Genomic DNA, 12,524 nt, shown 5'->3' with positions numbered 1-12,524 from the left:
CCGAGACGGCGTTCGGACGTAAACACTGCGTTCACTGCGTCAACTGCGTATGAGACTGACAGGATAGAGAAGAAATTGTTGAATAAAGTCGTTATTTTTGTTTTTTGTGGACAAAAAGTATTCTCTTCGCTTCATAACATTAAGGTTGAACCACTGTAGTCATGTTGACTATTTTAACAATGTCTTTACTACTTTTCTGGACATTGAAGGACGGTAAATACGGTGCTTTCTATGGGTGATTAAAAAAACCCCCAAAAAACTTGGATTTCATTAAAAATATCTTAATTTTTGTTCCGAAGATGAAAGAAGGTCTTATGGGTTTGGAATGACATGAGGGTGAGTAATTAATGACAAATTGTATTTTTGGGTAAACTAACCCTTTAACAATGCTGAAATACTTCTATCTCAGTTACACAAAATATGTGATTAAAAGCTCTTGAATAAAAGGGGATAAGCTACATACCAGTTTTTGTCATTTATAGGCTGAAGTTAAAACAGCTTAAACTGGTTGACAGTTTGCAGGTAGTTATTTAAATATGCAGATAGTGCAGTTCTGTTCTTCCTTATACTGAGCTCCCATTGGAAAGAATGACACACAGACACACACACACACACACAGACACAGACACACACACACACACACACACACACACACAGGTTTGTTTTGCTATCTTAGTGAGAACATTCTAAAGGCGTAATGGTTTTTATACTGTACAAACTGTACATTCTATCCCCCTACACTACCCCTACCCCTAAACTGAGACGTGAAAGAAAACAAGACATCACAGAAAACATTCTGCGTTTTTACATTTGTAATAAAACATTGTTTAGTATGTTTTTAAAGCTATTTTAAATATGAAGACTCATGAAATGTCCTCATATTTCATGTTTACGTCATTTTTAATACATGTTTAATACCAGTGTAATACCCATGTAATTATACAAATTTGTGTCCTCATAAATTACAAAAACAAGCACGCACACACACACACACACACACACACACACACACACACACAGGGTTCCCGTGTTTTATGGGGACATTCCAAAGACAATGATTTTTATACTGTACAAACTGTATTCTAGAAGAGCTTTAGGTTTTGAATAACTGTGTGTATATGATATATCCAAAAATAGAATAATATGGCAAATGTGTTTGCAACGTAAGACAAATGTTTGCTTTTGAGATGTGTTTGTGATATTTTGAATGCAGTGCTTCATTTTGCAAGAGATGTGAGGCATTTTGTATTTTGTGTGTGCAATTCTTGGATTTGTGTGTAAAGTTTTGAAAAAAAGAGGCAAAGTTTTGAAAAATGTGTGTAAGCAGTTGAAAAAAACTGTAATTGTTTGGAAACCTAATGACTGTTAGTGTGTCATTTGGCTTGCCTGTGAAACCACACCCCCATTCCCAGCAAACAAGTTTATCCGATGTTGAGAGGTAGTAGGTAAAATGTGCTCCGGCGAAATTATCATTATTATTATTATTATTATTATTATTATTTTTACTTAATACTTGTTAATTTCACAAGTAATATTAAGATTAAAGTTCAGTGATGTTGTGTAACAAGATGTTAAGTTAATATGATTGTATTTGATGAGCTTTGTGGAGTTTAGATGCAATTTGCTCACCATGTGCGTTGCAAACACAGGTGAATCTATCTTTTAGATGCATATGTGTGTAAAAGCCCACTGTCGCCAGAGGATATGTTTCTCCTTGTTGTGTTACAGGTATGTTTATGTTTGAATTCTGACTGTTAAAACTGATCTATTAAGACAAATGCGCGCTGCCTTGAATTCTGGTGTTTGTTTAAAGCAACAGCAGAAAAGTTTTTTTCCGATGCTAAGAAGTGATGCATATGTGTGTAAACGCCCACTGTCGCCAGAGGATGTAGGCTATGTTTCACCTTGTTGTGTTACGGTAAACAGTGCATGAAATGCAGTTCTCCATTTCCGCCTATGATTTATGTGCTTTTTGGATGAGTGCACTCAACTGTCATGCACTCGGCCTATATACTGAGATTACTGAATGAGCTAACGAATGAGTGATTTTGAACACTTCTAAAATCCGCTGTCAGTTGTCACATCACTATTGTGCTGTAACTTCAAGTGGCATGTGCCACCTGCAAATGCCTCAAAATTCATCTGAATAAGCCACAACTTCCAGTGGCATGTGCCTCTCAAAACCAGGTATGTCACAGGATGTGCCACAACTTCCAACGGCATGTGCCAGTGGCACCAATACATAAGTTACCATACCACCAAATGTTAAAATCCAGTTAATCTTTGATTTAACCCTTTCAAGCCTGAGTTTAAAATATTCTAGCTGACCCTCCAGAGTGAGTTTTTTTTAAGGCGACCATTATTTTAGAACGTTTGCCCTTATTGTTTCCATGGTGACGCGTCATGCGTGTACATACGCTGAACGCAGCCACAATAACACTGTATGACAGATGGATCGCTATTATTTTGTTTTTCATTATTTATTTAAAATATTCACACACTTGCTTACCATGTCATCAACTATCTGATATTTCGATTCTCAAATATGTGTAAGTGAGTGTGCTTTGTCGTTTAAAAACCTTTATAAATGATCTTTATCTTGATCTACAACGCGAGATGGGCGCCGCCATCTTAGTTTGCACCGCAGTCCTGTCAGTCGGATTTTTGCTGCTTCCACTGATGTCTGACATCAGTGTGTGTTTTATTAACTCTAAATGTATTGCTTTACTGGTGCTTATGCATATTGAAATGTCTGAAACCTTAAAAGAAACATTATGTGGCTGAAAACACTGCACAGCTGTGATATATGACAAGCGCTGAGCGCGTCCGTCTGACAGCCAAAGCGCGAAAGCACAGTTTGAATCTGGCAGTTATGTGACGTTGCTGAACGTTCTAAATCCCATATGTGGGTCCGTACCGCTCAAAGGGTTAATTCTCACTTTAAATATCCATAAGGAAACATGGAAAATTTGAGTAGGCTTAATAAGGTTACTTCTGCAATATAGAACACAGCATTTAAACTCTATGTTATGAAAATGTTGCTGTTCTCGGTGAAATCATCATGCTGCCCAATTGATTTACAGTTCTACCATATGACACCACTAGATGTCACCAAATGACTCAATAATTTGGCACTTTGGAAAGTCTCAGATATTGCAAAATTTTAATCAAAGCTTTAAAGAGAGTGTGAAACATTGAAGAGATATACAACTGTAATCATTGGAATTACAGTTAAGATTAACATGTTGATTGCTTTATATAGATACAGTCTGTGTAAAGGGCTTAATTAAATTGCACATTCAATGTTATCAAGCCCAGGAACTTTACATGCTCTCCCCATCTTAGCATGGGTTTCCTCCGGGTGTTTCGGTTTCCTCCACAAGACATCTAGCATACTTGAATTGGAGACAATAAATCGTCCATAGGCATGGGTGAAAGAATGAATGTGTCTAAGTGTGTGTTAGCCCTGTCATGGACTGGCCATCCATCCAGGGTGTTTCCCTGCCTCTGACCTGAGATGCTTGGATAGGCTACAAAGGGATAGTCTGTGCAATCCTGAAAAGGACAGTTGCCTTGGAAAATGGATCAATGGATTTAATGGAATCATAGATAGATGCAGTGCTTTGACAATGATTACAACTCTTGTGTAGTCAGACACTGGATATTGATTAAAAGTGGCTTCCCATGTTTAATTCACCAGCAATAGGAAGAAAACCACCAAGAGGATCAGAGAAGAAACAGTCTTGGCACTGGAATTGCAAAGTTTGTCCAGACATTCACTAAAAGAGGAGAGAAATACAGATGTGATGATAAATACAAAAACTTAGAACACTGTCTGCCTATGCAATGGCCCCTCAATGGAAAAATATTCATTTCATCACATTTTGGAGAGTTCATGCAATAAGTAACTGTTTCATTTTACTAAATGTATCATTATAAAATGGTCCTGGTTTCTGATTGATAGTAGTATGCTATTTAGAATTCAGCGATCTTCTAGCAGAAGAATGCAACTTAATAAATTTGCTTATTAGAATGTTTTAGTAAAAATGTGAAGTTTTAACATTTGGTATCTGTTGAACTTATGAATATATGCTACTGTAAATCAATCCTCACAACACAGTTTATTTATGACTATATAGCCTACACTTTGTAGCACAGCCTCCCAAATCTTATTTCTTAAGAATTGCAGGCAAATAAAAAAGCAGCTATTGATTTTTTTTTTTCAACATTTTCCATCCACATAAAAAAATCTAACCATATGAGATTGTGGCTTACCCCTGAGTAGGTTCTGGTGTAGAAGTTGTTGTTGAAGTTGTAGAAATTGTTGTTGAAGTATGTTCTGGTGTAGAAGTTGTTGTTGAAGTGGGTTCTGGTGTAGAAGTTGTTGTTGAAGTTGTAGAAGTTGTTGAAGTTATAGAAGTTGTTGTTGAAGTTGTAGAAGTTGTTGTTGAAGTATGTTCTGGTGTAGAAGTTGTTGTTGAAGTAGGTTCTGGTGTAGAAGTTGTTGTTGAAGTTGTAGAAGTTGTTGAAGTTATAGAAGTTGTTGAAGAAGTAGGTTCTGGTGTAGAAGTTGTTGTTGAAGAAGGTTCTGGTGTAGAAGTTGTTGTTGAAGTAGGTTCTGGTGTAGAACTTGTTGTTGAAGTAGGTTCTGGTGTAGAAGTTGTTGAAGTAGGTTCTGGTGTAGAAGTTGTTGTTGAAGTAGGTTCTGGTGTAGAAGTTGTTGTTGAAGTTGTAGAAGTTGTTGTTGAAGTAGGTTCTGGTGTAGAAGTTGTTGTTGAAGTAGGTTCTGGTGTAGAAGTTGTTGTTGAAGTAGGTTCTGGTGTAGAAGTTGTTGAAGTAGGTTCTGGTGTAGAAGTTGTTGAAGTTGTAGAAGTTGTTGTTGAAGTAGGCTCTGGTGTAGAAGTTGTTGTTGAAGTAGGTTCTGGTGTAGAAGTTGTTGTTGAAGTTGTAGAAGTTGTTGTTGAAGTAGGTTCTGGTGTAGAAGTTGTTGTTGAAGTAGGTTCTGGTGTAGAAGTTGTTGTTGAAGTAGGTTCTGGTGTAGAAGTTGTTGAAGTAGGTTCTGGTGTAGAAGTTGTTGAAGTTGTAGAAGTTGTTGTTGAAGTAGGCTCTGGTGTAGAAGTTGTTGTTGAAGTAGGTTCTGGTGTAGAAGTTGTTGTTGAAGTTGTAGAAGTTGTTGAAGTTGTAGAAGTTGTTGTTGAAGTAGGTTCTGGTGTAGAAGTTGTTGTCGAAGTATGTTCTGGTGTAGAAGTTGTTGTCGAAGTAGGTTCTGGTGTAGAAGTTGTTGTTGAAGTAGGTTCTGGTGTAGAAGTTGTTGTTGAAGTAGGTTCTGGTGTAGAAGTTGTTGTTGAAGTTGTAGAAGTTGTTGTTGAAGTAGGTTCTGGTGTAGAAGTTGTTGAAGTGGGTTCTGGTGTAGAAGTTGTTGTTGAAGTTGGTTCTGGTGTAGAAGTTGTTGTTGAAGTTGTAGAAGTTGTTGTTGAAGTAGGTTCTGGTGTAGAAGTTGTTGTTGAAGTAGGTTCTGGTGTAAAAGTTGTTGTTGAAGTTGTAGAAGTTGTTGTTGAAGTAGGTTCTGGTGTAGAAGTTGTTGAAGTGGGTTCTGGTGTAGAAGTTGTTGTTGAAGTTGGTTCTGGTGTAGAAGTTGTTGTTGAAGTTGTAGAAGTTGTTGTTGAAGTAGGTTCTGGTGTAAAAGTTGTTGTTGAAGTTGTAGAAGTTGTTGTTGAAGTAGGTTCTGGTGTAGAAGTTGTTGTTGAAGTTGTAGTTGTAAAAGTTGTTGTCTGATGAGGTGTGGGAAGAGCTCTAGGAGGGAAGATACTGTTAGGTTTATTTCAACAGATACTAAATGAATGTATCAAATTTCCTTCAGTAAACTCTGACCACTGATTTAGAGTGTTTTAAACAATGATTATTCAAAATTACAAAGCTCCGACCCTCTATTCAAGAAACAATTTCCTATGAATATAAAAAAATAAGTGTAATGTTTTTTTTTTTTTTTTTTTTGAAGGTATGCAATGTTGCTTTTTATTATTATTATTTAAAATGCCCCAAAATGTTATTTAATGAGGGAGTGCAAAAAACATCTTCCAAACCATGTCTTCACTTAATACACAAAAGTTAAAAGAATATTCACCTTGTAGCACATGGTCCCTGCCGGGCACTCGCATTAGGAGAAATGTTGAAATTCTTCACTGTCACTTTAGAGCAGGGTAGAGAGTGATTCTGAAGTAGCCCTGAGATATCTATGAAAAAGTATTCAGGATTAGTAAACAACATTTAGCTAAATGTTCTCAGAACGTGAAAGGAATGGAAAAAATATAGTGTTCCATGACCAATTTTAGGAAGTTGAATTTCACATAACGTGGCATTAATGTGAGATGTGGAAAAAGCAATGAGACAGAGCGGTCACAGACATTTGTCTAGCACTTTCCATTAAACAAAAAAAAAAAAAAAAAAAAGTGTTCTATGTGAACCGGCCATTATTCTGCCCATTTTGTTTTTAAAACAGGGTTTTTCTGAGGTTACTTCACAAAACCTACCTTGCATGTTGAAGAGAAATATGATGTCACCACCCTTGATGAACTCTCTTCTGATCAGATCATCTTTCATAATGAAATATGTATAGCCCCAAAAAAGACCCACATATACGGTCTCGTTGCCAATGGTGACTTGAGTTCCATTTTTTCGAGGATTGTCCCAGTAATATCTGCCATCTGTTACAACAAAATACGTCTTTTAAAAAGCCCTTTAAAGTTAGAGATAACAATGTATTTGATCTTTAGCTAAGTAAAATGCTGCATATAAACGTGATGTGAGAGAAAAATAATAGGATTCTCACTGGAAGAAATCGAAGTAGGGTCAGTGGTGATGCTTCGCTCAGAGGACATGCGCTTCTGTATGTGTGGATTCTGGTCAAGCATCTGGAAGGTTATTTGTCTCCATGGACAAGGCCACTGCAACTGGTCATCATATGCACCAGATACCAGACCAACATACATGCCAAGAAAACTCTGATACACTACTAATGCAGCCTGAAAGCGATAGCCATCACTAGAGTAATACAATGGACTGTAATGTATTGAAGATTCCATTATTGAAAAGTTCCTTATCTGCCATGTGTGGGGACACTCAGTCTCTGAAATATTGATATCATCCAGTGAAAAGCCTCCACTGGAGTTTCCAGCTCCTTTACGGGCTTCAAATACAACTTGGAAGGTTTTATTTGCATTCAGTGAGACGTGATGCAGCTTCCAGTAATTACCAGGGAGTTCTGCAAGAGATTAAACTGTAACATTAAACATCTTAGGAACATTTTAAAAGCATAGGCCGAGGTGTTTTTTTCTCCATAATATGTACAGTACTTGAGGAAGAGACAGACCTGTGATCTGATCCATAAGTCTGAGAGTTCCTCTGTTGTCTGCTTCATTCTGGTACTCTCGGATCCAGATGTTGAGCTGGTCAGACTCATTACCACTGTGATAGTAGTAAAACTGCAGACACTGGACACTGCAGTCTCTTTTAGGGGTCATTGTCTTGCTTTCCATTCTGGCTGTGTCCCCTTCATTTCTGCCCTCAGTGCTGAAGTGCATGAAAAAAGACGTCCCTGCAGGTGTAACTGTGTGTAAAAGTGTTAAATTGATGCATAAATGGAGACAGCGCCATCTGTCTGCTGCGTGATGGCATTTAGCACGTGAAATATGGACCGCCCACAGCAGAGATAATGAGACATGCTGTGGGTAAGTTGCACGTTTTCAGCAGCCGGAGAATTATACGTTAAAATGATTAATAACACACAACTAACTGCTTTATTTTGGATTTATCCTGCAATGAACTACTTATAGAACTGTTGATATGTGTTTGGCGTCGAATGTGTTGTTTTATATTGAGTTATTTTTAGTTTGTATTACGAGGCCCAATCGTAATTAATTTGTGCATTGTCTTTGTTTTATGTAGAAGTGATTTTAATTTTCCATGCAGTTTCCCTTATTTTCACGTTTTCTCCATTGTGCAGGTATGTTGTAAGATGTGTTGTTTTAATGTGTTTAATGTATTCGTTAATTGTTAAAATGGAATTGTATATGTTTGCCGCTAGGTGGGGATGTTTACCCTTCGAATTGAATTTAATTTAAATGATGTTTTATTAACAAAATTCGGGAGGAGCAACGTTCAAATAATCTGACTAATCATCACGTCATTTCAGCCACCTGTTAACAATCAGTAATCAACATATCTACCCAATCAGCAGTGGAAGCATATATATAGACACAGTCGACTCACCCATATTCCTTGACAGTTTTACAGCATCTGACCCGCCCTAAGTTCCCACCATGTCCGAAATTAATCTCTTTGTGTCCGATGAAGAATCTTTCGTCCTCAAGGAATCTTTGCCACAATCCTCTGGCCTTACTAGGAGCAATTACACCGCCTAACACCGCCGCCGATCCATCTTGGGGGGGCGTCAGCCCAAGCAAACGGGTCCCCGCATGCTAAGATGCCGAGGCCTACTCTTGCCACTGCGATCGAAACATCCGCGATCTCCTTCCGTGTATTTTCCTAGTCCTGCCCATTCTATCATTCCTGCCATAAAGAAATGGACAACAAGGCAGTCGAGCACCAAGCTTGAGTCTCGGGCAATACCGCCTCTTCCCGTGAAGGAACGGGCCTTCCTCCAGCATCAGGCCGCTGCAGCAGGCCTTCAGCAAGCCAGAGCCGCGCCGCAGCGCAGATTCAGTCCCAGCCAACTCACACTTTCCACCCCATCGGCTCAACCCCGCCAAAGCACAGGTAAAATCCTTCTCGTTTTCTGCCCCTGAATTAATTTCCACAGTTATGCCATCTGTATCAGTGTTGATAGGGGGAATTCATGTTTTAAACTGTTTCTGTAAAAGTTTGCCATTTCACCCCGGTGAAATGGCAGGTTTCTAATCAGGTTTCCAATCACCCCGGATAAAATGATGGGTCCAGCCACGTCCATTGAATTTCTGGGCTTTAACTCGAATACAGTTAATTTCCAGGCCTCACTGCATAAGGAATCAATAGGATATTATGTTCGCTTCCACCTTCCTAAACAGTCCAAACTGTTATCTTCGCTCAGCTGGGCCACTCTTTCATCTTGCATCTCCTCACTCTTGTATCTTCAATTCATGTGCTAGAAACAAGCATCAGGCCGCAGCAGCAAGCCTGGGCCGTGCCCCAGATTCCCCACTTTCCTCCTCCCTCCGCTTAGCCACACACTGCGGCTTTCACCGGCGCCGCACTCCATCCAACAATGCCCGCCCCTCTTGGTGAATGCCTTCCCTCCTAACGTGAGGATGCCTCTACTAGCGGAGCAAGCTCAGCCGTCTCAGCCATTTCATCCCGCCATCTCTCACCCTACATCTCTTTGGTCTTTGGTCTACAGTTCAACTTCAGACCCTAGCGTGAGGCTGCCTCCGCTATCGGCGCAGGCCTAGACGTCCTGTTTTCCCCAGCTTCCCTCTTTTTCTAACCACCCTGTTCCTTCCCAGGCTCCAGGGGCCAACCCGAACAAGAGGCTGCCTCTGCTAACGGTACAGGCCTAGACGCCTCAATTTCCCTTTCTCAGTTTCCCTTTTTTCTAACCTCCTTATCCCTCCCCTGGCTCCAGGGGCCGACCTGAGCGTGAGGCTGCCTCCACTAACGGCCTCGGTCCCGGCCTTTCTTCCTCCTTGCACTGTCCCACAAGCAAAACGCCGTTCACCCTGTCTACTACAACACTGATGCCCATCCAACCAAATGTTACAGCCTTGGAACCAAACCCCGTTGCCAACAACATCAGATCCTCTTAGAAATTCAAGCTGTCGGCACCAGAGGTAGACCCATTCCCAACCCCGGTACCTTATTATTCAGAGCTGATATTTCCATAAACCACCCACTAAAAACTCTCCTTGACACCTCTCTCAACTACATTATTCAAGCTGCCTCCCCTAGAACCCTACAATCCATTCCGCATAGGAGCAGCAACTACAGCCGCCCAAAAAGGCCTCTCCTAGCATAAGATTCAAACATTTGGTCGCTGGTCATCAGAAGCTTTTAAGAACTACATCCGATCTAATCGCTTCCATATTAATGAAGCCCAACGAACACCTATCAGCTAACTTCAGCTCCAGCTCGTTCTCTCACACATAAATGCAAGCCACCATATCCAACTCAACTAATACCATTCCAATACAATGGAATTTTTCTATCATTGCCGCAGCAGTGATGTGCCTCGGCTCCCGCAGGAGCTCAGTTATTCTGGCTAATATCTCCACTGCAGCAGCAGTGATGTTCCCTCGGCTCCCGCAGGAGCTCAGTTATTCTGGCTAATATCTCCACTGCCGCAGCAGTGATGTTCACTCGGCTCCCGCAGGAGCTCAGATTCTCTGGCCAATTTCTCCACTGCCGCAGCAGTGATGTTGCCTCGGCTCCTGCAGGAGCTCAGTTCCTCTGGCTATTCTCTCCACTGCCGCAGCAGTGATGTCGCCTCGGCTCCCGCAGGAGCTCAGCCCTGTCTAAACTCACCTTCACTGCCACAGCAGTAATGTCTTCATCCATATGACGAGAACTCTCCCGGACCTTCAACCTAACCCTCCAAACAGCACATTCAGCCTACGCAATGCAATTTTTGGGGGTCATCAGTAATGTTTCCGGCTGCTGTCCTGCATTGGTTTGCAATTTTTGGGGGAGTACTCTGGGTTCGGGCCAAAATACTGAGCTCGGAGCCCTCTCCTCGGACAGCACGCCAAATACGCATACTACTTCTCATACTATTTACTATCTGATTATTTGTAAGTGTGATCTCGTGAAATGATGTTTTAGTAACAAAATTCGGGAGGAGCAACGTTCAAATAATCTGACTAATCATCATTTCATTTCAGCCAGCTGTTAGCAATCAGTAATCAACATATCTACCCAATCAGCATGAGTGGAAGCATATATATAGACACAGTCGACTCACCCATATTCCTTGACAGTTTTACAGCATCCCTCCACCACCCTGTCTCCTCACACTTGCCTGGTTACTTTCCTAACCAGAATACGGGGGGAGTACTCTGGGTTTGGGCCAAAATACCAAGCTCGGGGCCCTCTCCTCGGACAGCATGCCAAATACGCATACTACTACTCATACTATTTACTATCTGATTATTTGTAAGTGTGAACTCGTGAATTGTTCAGAACACAAGTAGATGTGTGGAACTGGGTGGTACAGTTACTGCAACTGTGGATGAAAGTGAAGCATTTCTTTTTGGGCAGTTAGTATAAGTGTGATGTCAATACCGACACTTTCCATTGACTGACTGACTGTAACAGATCTCACCATTCTGTTCTTTGCCCAAGTAGGTGTGGTCAGTCACACTGATGCCACTCACTGACTTCACTCTCTGCCAGCCATAATCAGCAGCAGAACAGACGCTCATCTGACACAGAGATTCATCATCAAAACTGCAGTGGTCAAGAAAAGAGATGGAGGAATCTGTAATGCAAAAAGACAAACATTGAGGCAAAATCATTTCCTTGCATCTTCCCATTCATGACATATTTTCCCTGGTCTCCCTTACATCAGTCTGGTAACACTTTATTTTAGGGTCTTTTAACTAGTTGCTTATTAGCATGCATATTAATAGAATATTGGCTATGTATTAGTACTTATTAAGCACACCTTAATGCCTTACTCTGCCTTACCTTATTCTACATTCTTAATCATACCCAATACCTAAATTTAACAACTTCTTTACTAACTATTAATAAGCAGTAAATTAGGTGTTTATGGAGGGAAAAGTTGTGGTTAATAGTTTATATGTGTTTCCTATACTAAAGTGTTACCATCAGTTTTTAAGTGAAAAATGAAAACATTATGTTTAAAATACTCACTGCATTTATAGAGTTTGTTGAGCTCAATCGCATCATATTCACTGATGTCCATTCGTTGACCAATCACATCCTGGAACTCAGGACGCTTGGTGATGATCGTGGATCCATTACCGTTACTGAAGGCATTTTTATCATAATGCATCACAGAGTAATAGTCATATGGGGTGCCTTGGGTGGTGGTCACATTCTCACTGTATTTATTGAAATTGCTCTCCTTCCCTGAAAATAAAGACCAGTTGAGTTATTAAGGTGATTGTTTATACAGAATGGCTTACTTAAGAGCTGATTAGTTAAATGGGCACTGCAAACAGTATGTCAGTGTATGTCTGTATTTAACTGTTTTACTCTTTTCCTTAAAAATAATAAAAGTGCAGGGCTACCTTTTATGATGTTTTCAAATTTGATGGTCACATAATCATCTCTGTCATATCTTGACTGCTCATGCCAAAATCCTAGTGCATGGAGAAACTCATGCTCAACAATGGCTTTTATTCCACAGCCATTTCCAATGGAAAGAGTCTGACCTCCAGAAAATATGCGCCCAACATACGACCAACAGCTGCAAAATAAGTGAGAGACAACAGCACATTCATGCAGCACATACTGTATGTGCATTAATATGTTGACTGGTAGTGTAAAAGGCCTTTATACTATTGATTCAT

The 12,524-nt window shown here is 40.2% G+C and overlaps 1 protein-coding gene and 1 long non-coding RNA gene across 13 annotated transcripts in view; one reads left to right on the top strand and one right to left on the bottom strand.

The window, feature by feature from the left end:
- The window catches only part of LOC127497446 (meprin A subunit beta-like), a 68,476-nt gene that overhangs the window by 25,120 nt on the left and 30,832 nt on the right, over positions 1 to 12,524 (bottom strand). For 4 of the 8 annotated variants that reach the window (XM_051865916.1, XM_051865920.1, XM_051865921.1 and 1 more), the window contains exons 10-13: positions 11,309 to 11,464; positions 7,370 to 7,606; positions 6,830 to 7,261; positions 6,531 to 6,704 (exon numbers count right to left, since the gene is read on the bottom strand). The exons of 1 other annotated variant lie outside the window; for it this stretch is intronic. In XM_051865916.1, the coding sequence (XP_051721876.1) occupies positions 6,531 to 6,704; positions 6,830 to 7,261; positions 7,370 to 7,606; positions 11,309 to 11,464 (999 nt within the window). Of the gene's footprint in view, positions 1 to 3,146; positions 3,780 to 4,275; positions 4,317 to 5,744; positions 5,794 to 6,124; positions 6,234 to 6,530; positions 6,705 to 6,829; positions 7,262 to 7,369; positions 7,607 to 11,308; positions 11,465 to 11,862; positions 12,082 to 12,242; positions 12,422 to 12,524 lie in introns of those variants that run through there. 3 more of the 8 variants (XM_051865926.1, XM_051865917.1, XM_051865918.1) reach the window with 3 other exon arrangements.
- LOC127497450 (uncharacterized) lies at positions 4,354 to 5,652 on the top strand. Of its 5 annotated transcripts, none has more exons than XR_007925549.1 (7): positions 4,354 to 4,456; positions 4,487 to 4,645; positions 4,703 to 4,753; positions 4,889 to 4,969; positions 5,105 to 5,293; positions 5,324 to 5,482; positions 5,513 to 5,652. It is a non-coding gene; the product is annotated as an uncharacterized LOC127497450 (long non-coding RNA). The 5 variants fall into 5 exon arrangements; XR_007925545.1 differs by having other exon boundaries at positions 4,889 to 5,029; positions 5,135 to 5,293; XR_007925548.1 differs by lacking the exon at positions 5,105 to 5,293 and having other exon boundaries at positions 4,919 to 5,056; positions 5,294 to 5,482.

This window comes from Ctenopharyngodon idella, chromosome 16 (genome assembly GCF_019924925.1).
Source record: "Ctenopharyngodon idella isolate HZGC_01 chromosome 16, HZGC01, whole genome shotgun sequence".
In the NCBI taxonomy this organism is placed as follows: Eukaryota; Metazoa; Chordata; class Actinopteri; order Cypriniformes; family Xenocyprididae; genus Ctenopharyngodon; species Ctenopharyngodon idella.
The sequence above is the reverse complement of the archived record's forward strand: the minus strand, read 5'-3'. Positions and strand labels throughout refer to the sequence as shown.